This window comes from Esox lucius, chromosome 7 (assembly GCF_011004845.1).
Source record: "Esox lucius isolate fEsoLuc1 chromosome 7, fEsoLuc1.pri, whole genome shotgun sequence".
Taxonomy (NCBI): domain Eukaryota; kingdom Metazoa; phylum Chordata; class Actinopteri; order Esociformes; family Esocidae; genus Esox; species Esox lucius.
Genome location: NC_047575.1, coordinates 45,354,546 through 45,373,598, shown reverse-complemented (window position 1 = coordinate 45,373,598; position 19,053 = coordinate 45,354,546). Strand labels below are relative to the sequence as shown.

Here is a 19,053-nt window from a genome sequence, read left to right as displayed (position 1 = left end):
TGCTAGAGGTCAGAGGAGAATGGGCCGACTGATTCAAGCTGATAGAAGAGCAACTTTGACTGAAATAACCACTCGTTACAACCGAGGTATGCAGCAAAGCATTTGTGAAGCCACAACATGCACAACCTTGAGGCGGATGGGCTACAACAGCAGAAGATCCCACCGGGTACCACTCATCTCCACTACAAATAGGAAAAAGAGGCTACAATTTGCATGAGCTCACCAAAATTGGACAGTTGAAGACTGGAAGAATGTTGCCTGGTCTGATGTGTCTCGATTTCTGTTGAGACATTCAGATGGTAGAGTCAGAATTCCCCACAAATCTCCATCAACTGCAAGATGCTATCCTATCAATATGGGCCAACATTTCTAAAGAATGCTTTCAGCACCTTGTTGAATTAATGCCACGTATAATTAAGGCAATTCTGAAGGCGAAAGGGGGTCAAACACAGTATTAGTATGGTGTTCCTAATAATCCTTTAGGTGAGTGTATATCAGATAAGGACTACACTGTTTAAGCTGCAGTAAGAGTTGAGAGGGAATCCGCTTTGCATTGTGGGCTGGTCAAAGGAGGAGGGAAGTCCATTCAAACCGCAGCAAAGGATGAAAACGTAAACATTAGATTAGGACATTGAAGGTGGAGTCACTTCTACGTCCACGTACGTGCAAAAAAAGCAGGTACTTATATATATATATATATATTTATTTTTTTTGTAAATACGGTCTTTAACTTTGTGTTGTTTTAATTTTCGGTTATGAGGAAAATAAATTATCCACAGACAAAAAGTGTTTTACAAAAACGCGTTTCAAGTAGCGTGTGTTTTTTTTTATAAGAGGCTTGCCATAGAACAACATTAAAAATGGCGTCTTCCCAGGATGTCCACGTCCGAATTTGTGGACAAGAAATAATCAAATATGATCTCGAAATTAAAGCTCTTATTCAGGTACTTCTATCTTAACGCGTTTTTACGTACTGTCTTAATTTCACCTTGGTAGTTAACTTCGTTTCCATTTGACAGGTTTGTAAGATAAATTACCTAATTTGGTGGTGGAGAGTTATATGACTTGTTTGACATAATGTGGATTCTATGAAATCAGTTACATTTGAAAACCTGCGATGTTTCTTATCTTGATTAGGATATTAGAGAATGTCCGGGGCCACAAAGTGTGCTGATGGATTTCAACTCCAAAGTAAAAGAGAAATTCAATCAGCTGCGACTTAGAATCCAGGTATGTTATTTTAGATCGTATTTTATGTAATGAAATGTGATTAGGCGAAATTCCTCTGATCTTTGCATAAACATCATGTTCGTTCTTTAGTACAGTTGCTTACGTTTAATCTAGAATATGTTTACATGCAACATAGGCTGTTATACTGTACATACCACATCTCCGTTCTAAAGCATAATCCAACCTACGCCCTGTGAGCAACAATAATAAAGCACTTTCGGGTCACGGAATTTTGGAATATTTCGAAATAAAAGTGGCGGAAGTATTAGTAGGAGTGTCATAAACTGCATTTCATGTGTAAGACAATATACCTAAATGTATCTTAACATTAGCATGAATATTATTAGTGCATATTTAAGAGACGTGTCCATAAAATGTGGGTTCCAAGATCAAAATATCAGCAACTGAATGTGGAATACATAAGGCCATAGTCCAAAAACTATTTTCCCCAGTGATTGTATTTTGGGAAGTCCTGAGGAGGATGTGCATGTTCAGAATATGGTGTAAAATTTAGGGGCACTGTTCAAAACTAATGAGCACCAACTACTTAACAAGAATTATATCGTCAAAACGTTGCTTGTTTAAAAAAAAAAAGTTAGATATGGTTCGTTACATTACATTACTTAAGCGCTAAACATTTCTTGATGTGCTTCACCTTAAAATTTTCTTTAAGTTATTTAAAGAACTTTGAAAATGTTCACAATATACACTATGCAAAGCTGCAGAAATTACTCATCATACATTAAGCGGTTTACCCTTTTAACTTACATCAACCTTTTAATTCCACTAATGTTTTGCATCAAATTTTTCTCCCAACCAAAGGACCTGACAAATCTTTCTAAAGTTCAGTACTTTAATTTCAAGAAATTGTTAAATGATTACTTCAGGAACAAGTCCATACAAGTAAGGTATTCATTCTGTAGGGCTTTTATTAATTACGCTGCACAAGATATTAAGGGAACACTTTGGGTCTCAATGAACAAAATATATTAAGGATCAAAATCTTTACTCTACATTGTGTAATTTGTTGAGAACAAAATGACGTAACAGTCAATGGAAACCAAAATCACTGACCAATTGAGGGCTGGATTCAAACTCAAACCTATAAAAGTAAACAATTGAAATCACATGCTGTTCCAACTAGTGTGAATTTCATCGCGGCAACTCATAATGTGACTCAGAAGCCCCCACGTGCCTGTATGCACTCCCAACAATGTCTGGGCATGCTCCTGATGAGACGGCGGATGGTGTCCTGGGGGATCTCCTCTCAGACCTGGATCAGGGCATCACTGAGCTCCTGGACAGCCTGTGGCGCCACTTGGTGGCGTGGGATGCACCGATACATAACCTCCCAAAGGTTCTCAATTGGATTCAGGTCTGGGGAACGTGAGGGCCAGTCAATGGCATCAATGCCTTTGTCATCCAGGAACTGCCTACACACTCTGGCCACATGAGGCTGGGCATTGTCCTGCACCAGGAGGAACCCAGGGCCCACTGCACCAGGATTTCATCCTGAGGATTTCATCCCGGTACCTAAAAGCAGTCAGGGTACTGTTGGCTAGCATGTGGAGGTCTGTGCGACCCTCCAAGGATATTCCTCCCCAGACCATCACTGATCCACTGCCAAACCGGTCATGCTGGAAAATGTTGCAGGCAGCATAACGTTCGCCACGACCTCTCCAGACTCTTTCACGTCTGTCACATGTGCTTGGTGTGAACCTGCTCTCCTCTGTGAAGAGAACGTGGCACCAATGGTGGACCTGCCAATTCTGGTGTTCTCTAGTGAATGCCAATCGAGCTACACAGTGCTGGGCTGTGAGCACAGGACCCACTAGAGGATGTTGGGCCCTCATGGAGTCTGTTTCTGCCAGTTTGGTCAGAAACATGCACACCAGTAGCCTGCTGGAGGTCATTTTGTAGGGCTCTGGCAGTGCTCCTCCTGTTCTTTCTTGCACAAAGATGCAGATATATATGTGTATATAGAAAAAGGTTCAGTCTTCAGAGAGTCCAGAATTTTCTCAGGTCAAACATGTCTGGAGAAAATGTCATATTTAAGCAAGATTATACATGATGCCCCTTATTTGTCAGATAACCTCCTACACAAATGCACAATCCGCAGAATACCTCAAAAGAAGTTTTTTTCAAGCATTCTGATTTGCGAAAGGACTTCCTTTTCTTTCTTTTTTTAAGTGGGCCTGCATGTTGAGGTGAGTGTAAAGGTTTTACCACTCGTATTATGAACGGGACAACTCTTGGCTAAATGCTGTATTTACAGAATATGGAGCAAATGGCTAAGGAACAAGACCGAGAGACAGACAAACAAGCCATTCTGAGCGAGACCGAAAGTCATCGCCGACAGATGCTGAGGTGAGGGAATGGATTCCAGATTCAACTTGTGACTTGTGACGTGTGATGTGACGGTTATTGGAATACCTCTGCCTAATATTTTCTTAACATTCCATGTACAGTAACCAAACTGCTTGGAGGAAGGCAAATCTGGCATGTAAACTGTCCATTGACAACCTGGAGAAGGATGAGCTGCTGTATGGGGGCGACTCCACCGTGAGACAGCGGTGAGTAGAGCTCTTCTCCACTTCAGGCACGCGACAGCTCTCACTCGTTCTCCGTATGTCCACTTTCTTTGTCATCGGTCATCGTCAGTCACAATCATTAGTTTAAGACCTCATTGGCACATTTTAAATGGAGTCTCATCGGCGATAGATTAAACCAAATATCCCTTTCACCACATGAGAGATCAGCCTACCTGCTGAATGCCTGTGAGTTACCATTGTAATTCAAATTTTTTTGTAGTTCATATTATTATTTATTTTTTTGTCTGCTTCTTTTTTAATTGTTCCCTTTTTCTTTTTGGTATTAGATTGTTAGAGCTGTGATGAAAGGTAGAGGGTGTGCTGGAGTAGTACTGGCCTGGTATAAAACCCACCAATACCTGTGTTCCAGAGGCACTGGCTTAAGGCTTTAACTGCTGGACCTCCGGAGCACAGGGCCGTTTCCAAGCGGTTTGATTGACATTTTCTTTCCTCTGGACCGGTTTTGTTGGCCTGCTGGGCCACACCTCCAGGAGGCAATTTACGTTACATTTGAATTAAACGAGAATGGCGAGGGGAAATACAAAGAGCAAAACCGAAAACCTAGGTGCAAGAAGACATTCGGTCCATATTCGTGCCATGACCATTACAAACACGGATCACTCATTTAGTTCATTCATTGCAATTATTGGATTGCATTTATAAATCAGTATATGCGCTTGTCTGGATTTTACTGAGTGCATAGCCCAGACATGACCTCTTCATTTAATATGGCTAGTAGCACATCAATGCCTGGATGTATGTTTGTGTGTTCCCTCCCAGAAAAGCGACTAAAGAGAGTCTGGTCCAGACATCCGGTGATATCACAGAAAGCCTGATGAGTATCAGCCGTATGATGGCTCAGTCGGTGTCACAGAGCGAGGAAACCATTGGAACTCTGGGTAAGGACCTGTTTGGGCCCGGAGACCTGCAAATGTCATTTACTTTGCTCGCTTGGTCGGATTCTCTGGGTGCCTCTGTGCTGATAGGTTTTTTCTTTCGTTAGTTTATACCACAATATATAATATATTGTGCAGATTCTACATAGTATGACGTTTAAGTTGGCAGTTTTTATACCTCTCCTTGGGGGCTGGCAGACATCTCACATTTTTTCTTGCACTGAACTGATTAATCTAATTCATCTTACAAAGGGAATAATTACTTGACAAGTTGAATCAGGCATACTAGGAAGTGTTTAAAAACATGGCTGCCAGTCCTAGAGGAGTGGTTTGAGAAGCCGTGGTTTGTTATTTGGCAAAACCTGATTTCTGCCTTTAACAATAATACATTATGAAAATATTAAAAACATGTCATAAAGCCTCCATAAACCTGTCCTGTAGGTTTTCTGTCCAACTCTATTTTAGCACACCTGTTTCTAATAATTAGCCGGATGAAAAGCTTAATTGGGTTAGTCACACATGCGGTTGAAGAGAGAACCTACAGGACAGCAGATCTCCAGGAACCGGTTTGGGCAGCCCTGCTGTACATGTACATGCTACCGACTGATTTTCTGTGTGGAGTGACAAATGCCACATGGGCAGACCGTGAACCAGTTGTTGAGCTCTGCTAACCTCATAGTGTCATAGAGATGCCTAGAGGCACCCCAGCCAGGACCTGACACATAGTAATGGTTTGATTTCCATGTGATTACAGAGGGCACTGTATAAGGTCAGCTTGGAAAATACACAGTCAGGACACGAAAATGTAACATTGGAAAGTAGGCAGACCAATATTCACATAGCCTTGTTCCTTTGGGATGCTGTTCCTGACAGTCCTGCTTGGTTCCACTTACAGCTCTTTACATTTCCAGCCTCCGTTTTAATTCATGCAAGAAAGTACATAGTTTTTTTTATTAAACAACACTTTTGCTATGTATTGTGAGACAGGCATTCACACACAGTACTTGTCCTCTATTCAACGTAGCTACGTCTTCAAGAACCCTCCTGGAAACGGATGAAGAGTTCAAAGCCATGACTGGAACCATACATTTGGGAAGGAAACTGATCTCGAAGTACAACCGCCGAGAACTGACTGACAAACTACTCATCTTTTTAGCGGTGGCTTTGTTTATAGCAACTGTCTTGTACATCTTGAAAAAAAGGCTGTTTCCATTCATATAGATAATGTTGTGAGCGATTTGTCTGGTCCTCATTTTTGTCCCTGGATATTCCTGACCAAATTGTCTGTATTCAGTAATGTCCCTGCAGCCATGTTGCATTTCTACATGGGCTTTTCTTCCCCTGCATCCTTGTTCCCTGCATCCTTGTTCCCTACATCCTTGTTCCCTACACACTTGCATGCCCGTCATGTGTCCTCCCCTGATTGTATATGCTACAGAACTTTCCCAGACTGACATATTATCTCTCAATATCACAGAGGAATTGCCTTGTTTAGGGCTGACAGTTTACAGGGCTACCTCTGTTTTATAAACCATTCATCTACTACTTGTCACTGTACATTAAATACTGTACAATACATTCTGGCTGTATCTCATACAAGAATAAAATGTCAGGTTTTCCTGACATCTGTGTTGCTGTTCAAATGGCATTCCCAAACCACTTGAAATGGACGATTGACATTTGTTGGTAATCTGAGAATATTGTTATGGGATGAACAGCACTTAGCTAATGTATAAAATAATTTGACTCTTTACAATATTTTGAATTAAAAAAAAAATGTATTATGTGTGAGCTAGTTAATATCTTGTTCCTCGTTCACATGACACTTTCTAAAGTCTGAATAGTCTTTCCACCTTCATTTGGATTCCAATATTATTATAATATGAATATTATTACAATTCAGTTGCCAGTAGGTGGCAGTAAGTAACAAAGTTATCGCTGGGTGGAAAGATGGAGAGACGTATTGTGAATGACCTGGGTCATATTTGAATTGCAGTACTGAGCCTTGATTGTTTTCACCATGTAAAAACACAAAATTTCAAAAGCGTGAACGATAACACGTTGCCTGTTTTATTGAATTGGTAGTGATGAACATCCTTTAGTAAATGTAAACGGGTGACTCTAAGTTTGATAATTTATGTCTCCATTTCAGAAAATCAAATGTGCCTAAAACATCTTATTGATGTTACTGCTCCTAGAACTGGATTCTCATTGGATGTTCTTCTTGTCCCAGTTTCGTGATATCCAATTGTATCGGTCTTGTTGCATCAACTCCCATTTGGCTTGGGAGAGCATGTCTTTCTCCTAGGCATCTACACTAAGTCGTTCTGCTAATTTCCCTACACTGCATATCCCAGCAGTCAGTCAAATCAGAACGTGATCAGACACTCAAGTGAAGACCTCATCGAGCTTTTGGAGTCCCCTGACCTTCCCAGGGAGATGTTTGGCAGATAATCTGTCGTCCCGTAGAGATTGCAGTCACTGCACGGATAGCAGAACAGTCAGGCCTGGTGCGGCGGACAGCTTTATAGTAGCAAAGGGTGCCTAAGACCACTGCGCCACTTGGCGGCCCCACATGGACTCTTCTAGCAAGGTTCCATCCATCATGGTGGATGTGCAGTTGGAATGTACAGTAAATGTGCTGTACCAGTCGAATGTTTGTAGCAACAAATGTGTTAAAGGGTTAAAAATTGATTTTGTATTGTAGATTATTGAAAGTAGCCACCCTTTGCCTTAATGACAGCTTTGCACGCTCTTTGCATTGTCTCAACCATCATCTGAGCGCTTGATGGTTTTTGCGACTGTGCTTTAAAGAAATGTTCAAAGTGCTTGAGATTTTACAGATTGACTGACCTTCATGTCTTAAAGTAATGATGGACTGTTGTTTCTCTTTGCTTATTTGATCTGTTCTTACCATAATAAGATCTTCTGTTTACCAGTTGTAACTTGTCACAACACATCTGATTGGCCCAAATGCATAAAGAAGGACAGCAATTCCACAATTTAACATTTAATGAGGCACACCTGTTAATTGAAATGCATTCCAGGTGACAACCTCATGAGGCTGGTTGAGAGAACGGCAAGATGGCGTAAAGCTGTCGTCAAGTTTGCTACTGTGTAGAATAAAATATACAATGTATTTTGATTTGTTTTACCCTTTTCTGGTTAATGCATTATTCCATATGTAAAATCACAGTTTTGATGTCTTCACTATAATTGTATAATGTGGAAAATAGTGAAAACAATGCCCTTGAATGGTAAGGTACGTCCGAACTTGGTATGGTGTAATAATCTGCTTGTCATTGTAGCATTAAGGGAAAAAACAAATCTTCACAGTTCAGATATGTCAGCATTCATCCACAAACTCTTCCTCCCCCACCCCATCACTCTCTTGTTCCCAATATCACACTGCTAGCTTTTTTGTGAAGTCAAGCGCCAACATTTAAGAAACATATTAATTAAGATTAATTTCAAACAGTGAGCACACGTATCTTATCTTCGAGAGGCGTCTCTTTGTGTAGTCTAGCCATTCCTTTACAGTCAATCCTGATGAACCAATAGGAGTCCCGTCCAACTGGGTCGTCAGGAGACATCAGCCAATGACTTACAGATTAGATGGATCGCCCTGGATGCAGTACATAAGGTGCCCCCACTGAAGTACAGAGTGTCAAGGACATATTCAAATATGAAAGCAAGGGTGCTTTTCTGAAAGTCTCACTAAGATGAGCAGTAGATTGGTGACAATAACAAATCAGTATCTTTGAGTTTTGTTAAACGTGATCAGAACTCCATATTCAGAACTCCATGGTCAGAATCCAAAAACTGCATTAACTGTCAAGTATTTATGACTGAACACTGGGAACTATTTGAGTTTAATCTCTAAGCCATCATAGTAGGGTTTGTTGTTTTTAATTTTATTCAACAATATGCTTAATAAATGACTGCAATACATAATTATTTAAAATTGCAACAAAAAAAGTATCTAAAATGTTTTATGTCCAAAAGTACAAAATAACAAAAATAAAACAAATTATTTGTATAAAATGGTAGTTTGCTTTTATCAAGGCCTAACCACAACCCGCATATGGGTGACAAAAAGCCAATAATATAATGTCATGCATAGCTTAGAAAAAGCAGTGAAAATAAATAAAAAAAAAGGTTTAAATACTTAAAACAGACATTGAATCAGAGTACAAGCTTCATTAGAGAACAGTTGCCGTTTTCAAGTAGACATCTTCATGTTCCTGTAGTTTATAAGTCTTTAAGTGAATATGTCATCCACTTAACTAGATGCTGGTTGTAGTGCTATCATAGGAGTTGCATTGAGGACAGTTGCTGCTGTTCTCACACATTTGCACAGTTGGACATACCCAATGAAATCCATTGCATATAAGCCAACCGTATAAAACAACTGTAAAAACTAAAGTGAGAGTTAACTGAGCCGAGGTATTCATACCAGTTCAATGTCCGCTGAATGTGTCCAGTACAAATCATCTCTAGGGCTGGCATGGATTGTGATGGATGAGGTAGGTTCCTTGGAGTACTATTGAAGAAGTTAGAGCAGGCACTTATGATGAACTGTAGCTAGCTAATGGCATCAAAAGTAAAGCTTTGAACTGTCAGAATGGCGAAATGTTCTGACAAGACATTCTGTGGTCATCCTGTGACAAAAAAGTGTATTTGAAAAATACATTGCAGCCGACCCTATCTGATACATACATATTATCAAAGATCCTATGTTAGTGAGAAAAGTCTAAGACCCACACAAAAATGCTATATAATATACTGTAACTAATAAGTTATAATGGGTCTCATGGATTTGTTATGACACCTGAGGATATGTGAAGTGTACCTTTCTGAGTTGGTAATATTGTGGTAAAGTTACCTGATTGCGGTAGAACAGCCATTTGTATGCAAATTGATATTTGTGTTCAGTCCATCTCTTGCACAGTGCCAGGGGTGGACGTTGCAGATCTCGTGTGCAGTTTCTGAGTTTAAACGGATCTAGAACAAGTCTAGGAACATACTCATGAAAGTAATCCTTGTGCAGTTCACCGGTGTAACACACATTCTTACGGATGTCTTTAGCAGACACGCTGAGAGCAAGCAGCAAAAGCATCCGTTGCTCTTTGCAAGCTGTTTTATGACAGTGACACCGGTATAAATAGTTAAAGAAAACGTAGTATAGAAACTATTTTACAGAAAGTAAAGGATGATAACACACTGAGATACATTCTACTCAAATTATATATTTAGCTCATCTTCTGGACACCGTAACACAAATGACCCAGAGAGTCAGTTATCCAAGATGTGGGTTTTAGTATATTAGGAAATGGTCTCTTTAAAATCTATTTAAAAAGTTACAGTGCCTCAAAACATTCAGAGGGTGTAGCATGTTGGTGTTTAGCTAAAAATGGAATATTGCAGTCTCAATTTTGGGAAGAAATGGAAAACAACTTCTAACCAGTTCAAAGAAAGTCTTTGCTTTGACAAGCACACTTACAACTATTTGCTGAAGTAATATTGATGGTTGGTTCCATATAAAATGTTAATATAATTTGATTTGGAAATTATTTACTTTTATAAGAAATTGCCACAGAAATGTTTTTTCACAATACAATGGTTTGTATTGCAATTGTAATTTAAACAATGCGAGGGAACTACTGTACTACTGCTAGTACAGTATTAGTACTAGCAGTAGTACTAATAGTACTATTATCACCTCTACTAGTACTACTACCACTCTTAACAGTACTAGTACTACTAATGGCGAAAATTCTGCATCGCCTGAAATATGTTGGGGGGGGTCCCAACATTTTACCCTGTAACCTTTACCATTTAGGATAGCAGGAATGGAAGAGCATGGCACAGGTCCAAGTACTCTTCATTGTGCTTTCTGTCCTTTTTTATAGCTCAATGAGGTGGGAGGGACATTGTCAGTAGTAGAGTGTCGGGGCGGAAAGGGTTCTGGGGTAGGGGACTGCTCTGTTTCATGTGTGTAGGGAAGGACTGGGTCAAACCAGGTGTAATGCATTTAGCAAATCCCAGAACCAACAACTGAGCTTACAAGTCCGGCAGTTGACTAAATCCAACACACCTGGTCCCTTGGGTCTGTTACATCCCTGGGGCTCCCCAGGGACAGGGTTGCCTGACCGCGGGGATGGTGACTTGGCCTCGCGGGTTTCACCCCTGGATGGCCGTATTGGTTGCTTGACTGGGCATGGTTAGCCCAGTGTCCGTGGCGTTGTCCAAAGGACCCTGGCGGCCAAGACTCACGGAGAGACTCCCAACAACTCCTAGCTGGCCTGTCCTGGGTTGTTGCTCCTGTTCGCTGTCGGAGAGGGAGCTCTGTCCGGCGGGGGGCTGCGTGCTCCTGCCCTGCAGGGGGGCAGTCGGAGCGGTGACGTTCCGGGGGGCGTCGGGGTGGCCCAAGGAGCACAGGCTCAGGCTGCCACAGAGGGCCCCCCAGTTCTGTTCGCACTGCGTCCTGACCCTGCGCGCTATGGCTGTCTTCACCTCCTCGCCACAGCCCAGCAACACATTGACCAGCTCCACGTGAGGCCTGAGACAGGAGGAACAGTTCTGTTTCTGAACGCGCACCGAGCAAATCAAACTGCATTTTGGCTTGGGTCAACAGTGGACCGTTTAAAAAAAACAACACAAAACACACACTAGACTAGAAGAGGTTTGATGGAAAACACAGTAGAAAGGCTGTAAAATGCGCACCCTTTAGGGAAGAGGTCCTGGAAGTGGATCATTTCCACCATGACCTTGACGTTCTCCCTGACGGCGGAACACAGGTTGTGTTTGACGTAGCACTCCCTCTGCAGCTGAAACACCATCTCCTTGACCGACAGGCACTTCCTGCTCACACAGCTGAAGCGGTGACGCAGGCCGTGAGCCATGCACCTCAGGGCGTCCTTGATGAAGGTCTTCCCCTGCGGAGCGCAACACAATGTCCCACACGTCACCAGTGTGTGTCACCACGTCACACTTGGACAACAACAGCAAAAACAAACAGGCGGACAGCTTTTGTCCAATAGAAGCTAGGCATTTTTACGTGAGGACGGTAGACTTGTCAATCACTTTACGAGCAGAACAGCGCCAAGCTGTTTTTTTTTTTTTTAATAGTGGTGTTATTAATGGGGTGCGATGTAATAGATTTTAAAGGATACATGACGACATCTCAAACTCCCCCCAAAAAAATTTCTAACCGATGACAATTATAACAAAAGATGTGTCAATTTGCATGAACATTCGCATAACTGTTATCCCAAGTTTTATCGCTAGGTTTATCCCCGAGTTTTATCACAGTTTTCCATCACCTCATACATTTTCCAAATTGCGTATAGCTAAAGTACTACACATAGCACACTACCCACAATTATAGAAAAAGTTGACTGTTGGCTGCAGAGGAGTGTGCAGAGCATTTGTGGCACAGAGATACTGGCCCTCTGTCTCACCCTCTGTGACAGAGACCCTCACAGGCTGTCCAGTAGGGTGCACAGGAGGTTTAGGAGCAGGGGGAATACCTGGGAGTCAAACTTGCCAGCGTTGTGTAGAAATGTCATGCAGATGTCATGTAGTCCTCGTATTTCACAGGAGTTGTTGTTGAAGCACTCAAACATGCCACAGCCCACGTCCCCAGCATTCACCAGACAGTGTTGGATCTCAGCTGGTGATGAGGGAGGGAACATTGTACTCGTTATGATGGACGGAAGCACATTAGTGGTTTCTCTGAGAGGAGGACTATGGGAACAGTAGCTTTTTAAACAGTAATGCAACACTGGATCTGGAAGGTGAGGGTGCCTAGTGGATGAAAGAAAAGTTACCCAAAGATCACTGCTGCTATTCAATAAAGAATGATACATACAACCACATTTTGATTGAATTGTAATTTTTCCAAGAAAAAACTGCAGTATTATAGGGTTAGATCAGTACTGATGACTGGCAGATACGCTGGGGACATGATTTACGAGTTTCGCACATTCCCGGAGTCTACATTGTGAAAACCTCAGTCGTTCTGTCCCTAAATAAGACAGTTAACCCTAATTGGTTCCAGGTCCTTGTTGTACATAATCATCTGTTCTTAGCATACGTGGGCTAACTGGAAAAATAATGGTCAAAAAGCGCTAATCTGTAATTGCATTGATGATCACACAAACGCAGGGTACTAAAAAATGAACGCACATTATTTAAAACACAACTAAATCTGTGACCTCATTTAGTAAAACTATAAAAAAAAGTTTCTGACCCCTTTTCATATTGATAGATAAATAGACAGACAGATAGAAAACACACAGTCAAATATTTTGATACATTTCACAACAGTTAATGAATGCATTATAACAATGTAACAATTTCTAAGTAGTTCTGGTCAATATATTCCCGGTGGTGTGTGTCTGAGCCGGGGGAAAGAACAGCTTGCTTTCAGAGCTTGTGTTGGCATTTGAACCGGAATGTGCTTGGATAAGAGCTGGTCACTAGGCGCATTGGATTACAGTGAAGCGACAGAACTAGAGATCACCACGTACCTGCGAAGGAAACTTACATAAAACCACATTTCGACCACAGGTACCATAACTTTGGTTTCACAATTTTGTGAAAACAGAAGAATCCACATGAAAATAGCCTGTTTTCATACGAGACTATAAGACCCATATAACACCCAAATCACTGGACATTCTGCGAACATTTTACAACGTGTGACAGAATCTGTGTCAATGAGTATTCACCAGGATCATTTATTGCACTTTATCTGTTGAAACTGTAATCCGCATTCTCTTTTTGACAATCGGGTCTAAGGCAGTATAAATACATAGACTTACCTGTGTTTTGCAGGGAGAGTCGTCTTTTTTGCTGGTTCAATTGCTTTTCATTTAGGGTTTCGTGAAGTTCGTTTGGATCAGTCGCCAACGCTTTCTCAAAGCTAAAAAGAAAGAGCGCCAAAGAAAAATTGAGTAGCATTTCCATCGCAGTTTTTACTCACTCCAAGAGGGATTTTTTTTTTTGTTTTAAGTATTTATTTTTTATTACATTCAACTTGCACATGGATACCGTTCGGGAAGAGTCATGTATGGAAACGCGCAATTGTGCTGAGAGTGAGTAACGAGGGGGGATGGATGCTGCCTGTATCTCCCTCAACTCTAGTGTCAGTTTTGATGGAGCTAAGCAGCTGCTGTCATTCGTGGCTGCCGACCAATCACAGTGACAGGCATCCACGGCCAAGTTTAAAGGGCGTGCGCTGAATGAATTTTCGCCCTACTGTAGTGAAGAATTGGAAATATTCCTGTTAATTACAACCCCGTTTCCAAAAAGTTGGGACACTGCGTAAAATGCAAAAAAAACAACAGAATGCAATGATATTCAAATCATTTATCCTCATATTTCATTGAACATAGTACAAAGACAACATATCAAATGTTGAAACTGATAAATTCTATTGTTTTTGGAAAGATAAACGCCCATTTTGAATTTGATGCTAGCAACACGTTTCCAAAAAAGTTGGGACAGGGGCATGTTTGACACTGGGATGTATCACCTCTTCTTTTAACAATACTCTTTAAGCTTTTGGGAACTGAGGAGACCAACTGCTGTACTTTTTAAAATTAAATGTTTTTCGGAAGTGTTCCTGACCCCATGCAGTGATGTCCACTACAGAATCGTATCTGTTTTTTGTGCAGTGGGCCCGAAGATCACAGCCCTCCAATTTTGGTATTTGTCCTTGTCCCTTGTGTACAGAGATTTTTCTGGATTCTCTGAATCTTTTAACAATATTATGTACCGTAGAAGATGTGATCCCCAAACTCTTTGCAATTTTGCATTGAGAAACATTATTCTTAAATAGAACCCCAACACATCTTTACTTCTCCCAGAGACACCCCAGCATGCACCAGAGGCACATCTGTGTGTCCTAGAGCATTCTTAAGCATACTGCGGAAGCGCCACATTGCACCACAGGAGCGCTTCAGAGCACCCCAAAATTTGTGCCAACACTCCACAGCAGAGCTGTCCAAGCGTGCTCCAGAGTCCAAGCATGCCAGGAAGGAGACCCTGCCAAAGTCTGCTCAAGGAACTGAGGGAATTGCTTATTCAGAAGAGCAGAAGAAAGCTAATAGAGAGGAAGTTTCCCTACTGCCCCCAAGCTTCCCAGGGACCTGAACTCAAATACTAGGCTCGCCACCATGTCCCCTTGATTCTACCCAGGTTAGTTCCTCAGTCCTTCTGCCTAGGGATTCAATCCCATGTTTTATGTCAGGATCCCCAGGATGTCCAGTCTCTCCAGTGATTTATCCAGCCCTAGAGTGGCCCACTCTGTAGTGCCTATTTCCAGTTCCCCAGTGTCTTGTGGTGTGTCAACAACCTCAGCTGTATCCCCCTATGGCATGGCTGAATCCTTAGTGCCCGGCTCCTTAGTGTCACTTTGTAGTGAATCTATGCCCAGTTCCCTGGATGGGTCCTTGTCTGGGTCCTTGTCTGGCTCATCTGCCCAGTTGTCCTGTCAGTCTGTCCAGTTCCCCGTCAACTTGTCAGGTGTAGTCCAGTCCATGTCTTGTCATCACATTCAGTCTTCAGTTAGTCTCCCTTTAGAGGTTTCTTGCACTGCTGTCCAGTCATTGTCTTGCCCGCCTGTAGAGTCTGGCTCCCTGGAGCCAAGGGCGGTAGAGTCCATCACCCCGGGGTCAAGGCTGGTAGAGTCTGTCAGCCCTCCCAGGCCAGTCCCGTCTGGCAGCCCGTATACAGCCGGGTCAAGCCCAGCCCTCCTGAGATGTTCAACCGGCAGTTCTGAGCCATCTGAACCCGTCGTCCAAGAGCAGGACCCTTCTTGGTCTGGCTTCCTCAGTCCTCCCTGAGCTGGCCCAATGCAGGCCATGACCTCGGTCCTCCGGACCACAAACGCAACACTACAAACACTGGTAGTGACCATGCAGACCCTCTCCATAACGCTGTCTATGGTCCTGTTGGTACCATGTTAACGCCCCAGCCAGGCCAGCATTGGTTTCGCCTTCTTTCAAAACCCGATTCAGCCTCTCCAAGATCAACGGCGCCTCCGCCGAGGTTCCGGCCTGTGGTCCCGCCCAGGCCTTTACTAGCGTTCCCTTTTCTGCCCTAGTAAAGGAAGGTGTCAGATGGTACTGTCCCCGGTGTCCTCTTAAGGTTCCCTTGGGTTCCTCTCTGTTTCCTGTGTCTGTTTCAAGTTCCTTCTGTTCTTGGTTTTTCCCTGGGTTCCTGGGTCCTACTCCAGTGAATTTGTTGTTCCCCTTCTGTTTCCTTTGTTGGTACCCTGGAGTGGCACCATTTTGGGTGGGGTACTGTGAGGTTCTTGTACCTAGTCCTGCCTGTTTGTTTATGTTCACCCCTAGCCACCTCTATGTTCCTGGTCCCGCCTTCTGTTTCCTAGTCCTGCCTGTTTGTTTTTGTTCACCCCTAGCCACCTCTATGTTCCTGGTCCCGCCTTCTGTTTCCTAGTCCTACCTATTTGTTTTTGTTCACCCCTAGCCACCTCTATGTTCCTGGTCCCGCCTTCTGTTTCCTAGTCCTGCCTGTTTGTTTTTGTTCACCCCTAGCCACCTCTATGTTCCTGGTCCCGCCTTCTGTTTCCTAGTTTGTCTGTTGTGTCTTGAATGTGGCTTGTTTCCAGTTTGTTATTAATCACACCTGTTTGTATTAGTCCTGAGTGTTCACACCTGTTCCTAGTTAGTCAAAACTTTATATGTCAGTGTATTCCCTTCAGCCCTCGTGGAAGCATTGTTTTCTGTTGTGCATTCATGGTCTTAGTCCACCAAGCCTGATTGCTATCTTCCTGTGTTTCTTTTATCTATGAGTTCAGTGGGTTAGCCTGCCTTAGTTGATTCTGTTTGTCGTTTTGTTATTTTGTTACTTGCTTGGTTTTCTATTTGATGGGAATGAATAGTAAATTAAAGCAAATGAACCAAAAATGAAGCTGCCCGTGAATCCTTCTATTATAGGTTTCCAATGAATGAAGCCTTAGCTTGAGACAATTAAAGGTGAGCTCAGTACTAAGACGCAACAATAACAGTCTCCTATTCCCAAAAATTACAAATGTAAGATATATGAGATTTTAGGCATTCTAAATAATCCACACATTTTAGTGTGAGGAATAAAACAATTAAGTTACTACATATTGTAAATATGAACTGTAACTACATTAACCTGTAAATACTGTTAATATTCCTTGCGATTCCTAATAAACAAATTAACCGTGTAGTTACTATTGTTTGTATATTAACTTACATTATTGAATCACAATTAGTCAAATATTTACATTCTATTTGGAAACTGCATTTAGGCCCCTACATTACCGGCCCCTAATTGTAATCAATATACTAGTGACAAATACCACCCCCAAAAAAAACTGCTAAAAAAACAACAACATTTTAACCTAAATTAAGGAGCCTACATGTTAAATACCTGAATGAAGACTCAACTACAATATCTCACAAAAGTGAGTACACCCCTCACATCTTTGTAAATATTTGATTATATCTTTTCATGTGACAACACTGAAGAAATGACACTTTGCTACAATGTAAAGTAGTGAATGTACAGCTTGTATTACAGTGTAAATCTGCTGTCCCCTCAAAATAACTCAACGCACAGCCATTAATGTCTAAACCACTGGCAACAAAAGGGAGTACACCCCAATTAGGCCCAATTAGCCATTTTCCCTCCCCAGTGTCATGTGACTCGTTAGTGTTACAAGGTCTCAAGTGTGAATGGGGAGCAGGTGTGTTACATTTGATGTTATCGCTCTCACACTCCCTCATAATGGTCACTGGAAGTTCAACATGGCACCTCATGGCAAAGAACTCTCTGAGCATCTGAAAAAAAGAATTGTTGCTCTTTAACAGGACAGGTTCCACTCAGAACAGGCCTCGCCATGGTTGACCAAAGATGTTGAGTGCACGTGCTCAGCATCATATCCGGAGGTCGTCTTTGGGAAATAGACATATGATTGCTGCCAGAATTGCTGCAGAGGTTGAAGGGGTGGGGGGTTAGCCTGTCAGTGCTCAGACCATACCCCGCACACTGCACCAATTGGTTTGCATGGCTGTCGTCCTAGAAGGAAGCCTCTTCTATAGATGATGCACAAGAAAGCCTGCAAACAGTTTGCTGAAGACAAGCAGACTAAGGACATGAATTACTGGAACCATGTTCTGTGGTCTGATGAGACCAAGATAAACGTATTTGGTTCAGATGGTGTCAAGCATGTGTGGCGGCAACCAGGTAAGGACTACAAAGACAAGTGTGTCTTGCCTACAGTCAAGCATGGTCTGGGTTGCATGAGTGCTGCCAGCACTGGGGAGCTACAGTTAATTGAGGGCACCATGAATGCCAATATGTACTGTGACAAACTGAAGCAGAGCGTGATCCCATCCCTTCGGAGACTGGGCCGCAGGGCAGTATTCCAACATGATAACGACCCCAAACACACCTCCAAGACCACCACTGTCTTGCTGAAGAAGCTGAGGGTAAAGGTGATGGACTGGCCAAGCATGTCTCCAGACCTAAACCTTATTGAGCATCTGTGGGAAATCCACAAATGGAAGGTGGAGGAGTGCAAGGTCATGGAGGCGTGTAAGAGGACTCAAGTGGCAAACTGTGAAGCTCTGGGGAACTCCATGCCCAAGAGGGTTAAGGCAGTGCTGGAAAATAATGGTGGCCACACAAAATATTGACACTTTGGGCCCAATTTGGACATTTTCACTTAGGGGTGTACTCACTTTTGTTGCCAGCGGTTTAGACATGAATGGCTGAGTGTTGTGTTATTTTGAGGGGACAGCAAATGTACACTCTTATACAAGCTGTACACTCACTACTTTACATTGTAGCAAAGTGTCATTTCTTCAGTGTTGTCACATGAAAAGATATAATCAAATATTTACAAAAATGTGAAGGGTGTACTCATTTTTGTGAGATACTGTATCTATTGAAATCTTCTTCCCGCTCTTCACTCAGCCTTCAGATTTAGTTCATCGTTATAGTTAATCAATTACCCTCATATTCGTGAAGAACACATAGCTTTGTTACTGGGTGACAGAGCTCATTGGTCCTGGTCTTAACTTTCACTTGACGAATCAAAGCCTTTCGTGTCGGGAAAAGTCTCCACAATTCTTCCAAGCGGTCATGAATTTCTGGGTGAAGCGTCGTCCACGATTAGCACTACGTCGCTGACACAGGAGTTTCTTCCAGGCGTGGACCATCGTTGACGTTCTTGTAGCTGCATAAGGTATTCTTTACACCAGCGTTTCCCAAAGACATCCGCTAGGTACTGGACTTGCCTCCATCGGCGTTTAGCGTACTGGTCATGCTTG

The 19,053-nt window shown here is 42.4% G+C and overlaps 2 protein-coding genes across 3 annotated transcripts; one reads left to right on the top strand and one right to left on the bottom strand.

Moving 5' to 3' along the window:
* The first annotated feature begins 839 nt into the window (after window positions 1-839).
* Window positions 840-6,340, top strand: bnip1b (BCL2 interacting protein 1b). Of its 2 annotated transcripts, none has more exons than XM_010871143.5 (6): window positions 840-944; window positions 1,138-1,230; window positions 3,506-3,597; window positions 3,699-3,803; window positions 4,602-4,720; window positions 5,742-6,340. In XM_010871143.5, exons 1-6 carry the CDS (start codon window positions 861-863, stop codon window positions 5,936-5,938), a joined length of 690 nt encoding a protein of 229 aa, XP_010869445.1. In that variant the 5' UTR covers window positions 840-860; the 3' UTR covers window positions 5,939-6,340. The 2 variants fall into 2 exon arrangements, with proteins under 2 accessions (XP_010869445.1, XP_010869446.1); XM_010871144.4 differs by having other exon boundaries at window positions 904-1,019.
* Window positions 6,341-9,726: 3,386 nt separating this feature from the next.
* On the bottom strand, window positions 9,727-13,851 carry stc2b (stanniocalcin 2b). Its single transcript, XM_010871142.4, has 4 exons — window positions 13,546-13,851; window positions 12,250-12,392; window positions 11,444-11,655; window positions 9,727-11,279 (listed from the first exon to the last, which is right to left on the bottom strand). The coding sequence occupies exons 1-4, from the start codon at window positions 13,688-13,690 to the stop codon at window positions 10,901-10,903; spliced, it is 879 nt and encodes a 292-aa protein (XP_010869444.2). The 5' UTR covers window positions 13,691-13,851; the 3' UTR covers window positions 9,727-10,900.
* Window positions 13,852-19,053: the final 5,202 nt, after the last annotated feature.

What these genes read in the sequence shown, in the direction of transcription:
- bnip1b (XM_010871143.5), top strand. Translation starts at nt 861, where the DNA reads ATGGCGTCTTCCCAGGATGTCCACGTCCGAATTTGTGGACAAGAAATA. An exon ending in AAATTAAAGCTCTTATTCAG is followed by an intron (nt 945 to 1,137) that starts GTACTTCTATCT and finishes TATCTTGATTAG; the next exon opens with GATATTAGAGAATGTCCGGG. An exon ending in GACTCCACCGTGAGACAGCG is followed by an intron (nt 3,804 to 4,601) that starts GTGAGTAGAGCT and finishes GTTCCCTCCCAG; the next exon opens with AAAAGCGACTAAAGAGAGTC.
- stc2b (XM_010871142.4), bottom strand. Translation starts at nt 13,690, where the DNA reads ATGGAAATGCTACTCAATTTTTCTTTGGCGCTCTTTCTTTTTAGCTTT. An exon ending in CTGGCAAGTTTGACTCCCAG is followed by an intron (nt 11,656 to 12,249) that starts GTATTCCCCCTG and finishes TGCGCTCCGCAG; the next exon opens with GGGAAGACCTTCATCAAGGA. An exon ending in CAGGACCTCTTCCCTAAAGG is followed by an intron (nt 11,280 to 11,443) that starts GTGCGCATTTTA and finishes CTCCTGTCTCAG; the next exon opens with GCCTCACGTGGAGCTGGTCA.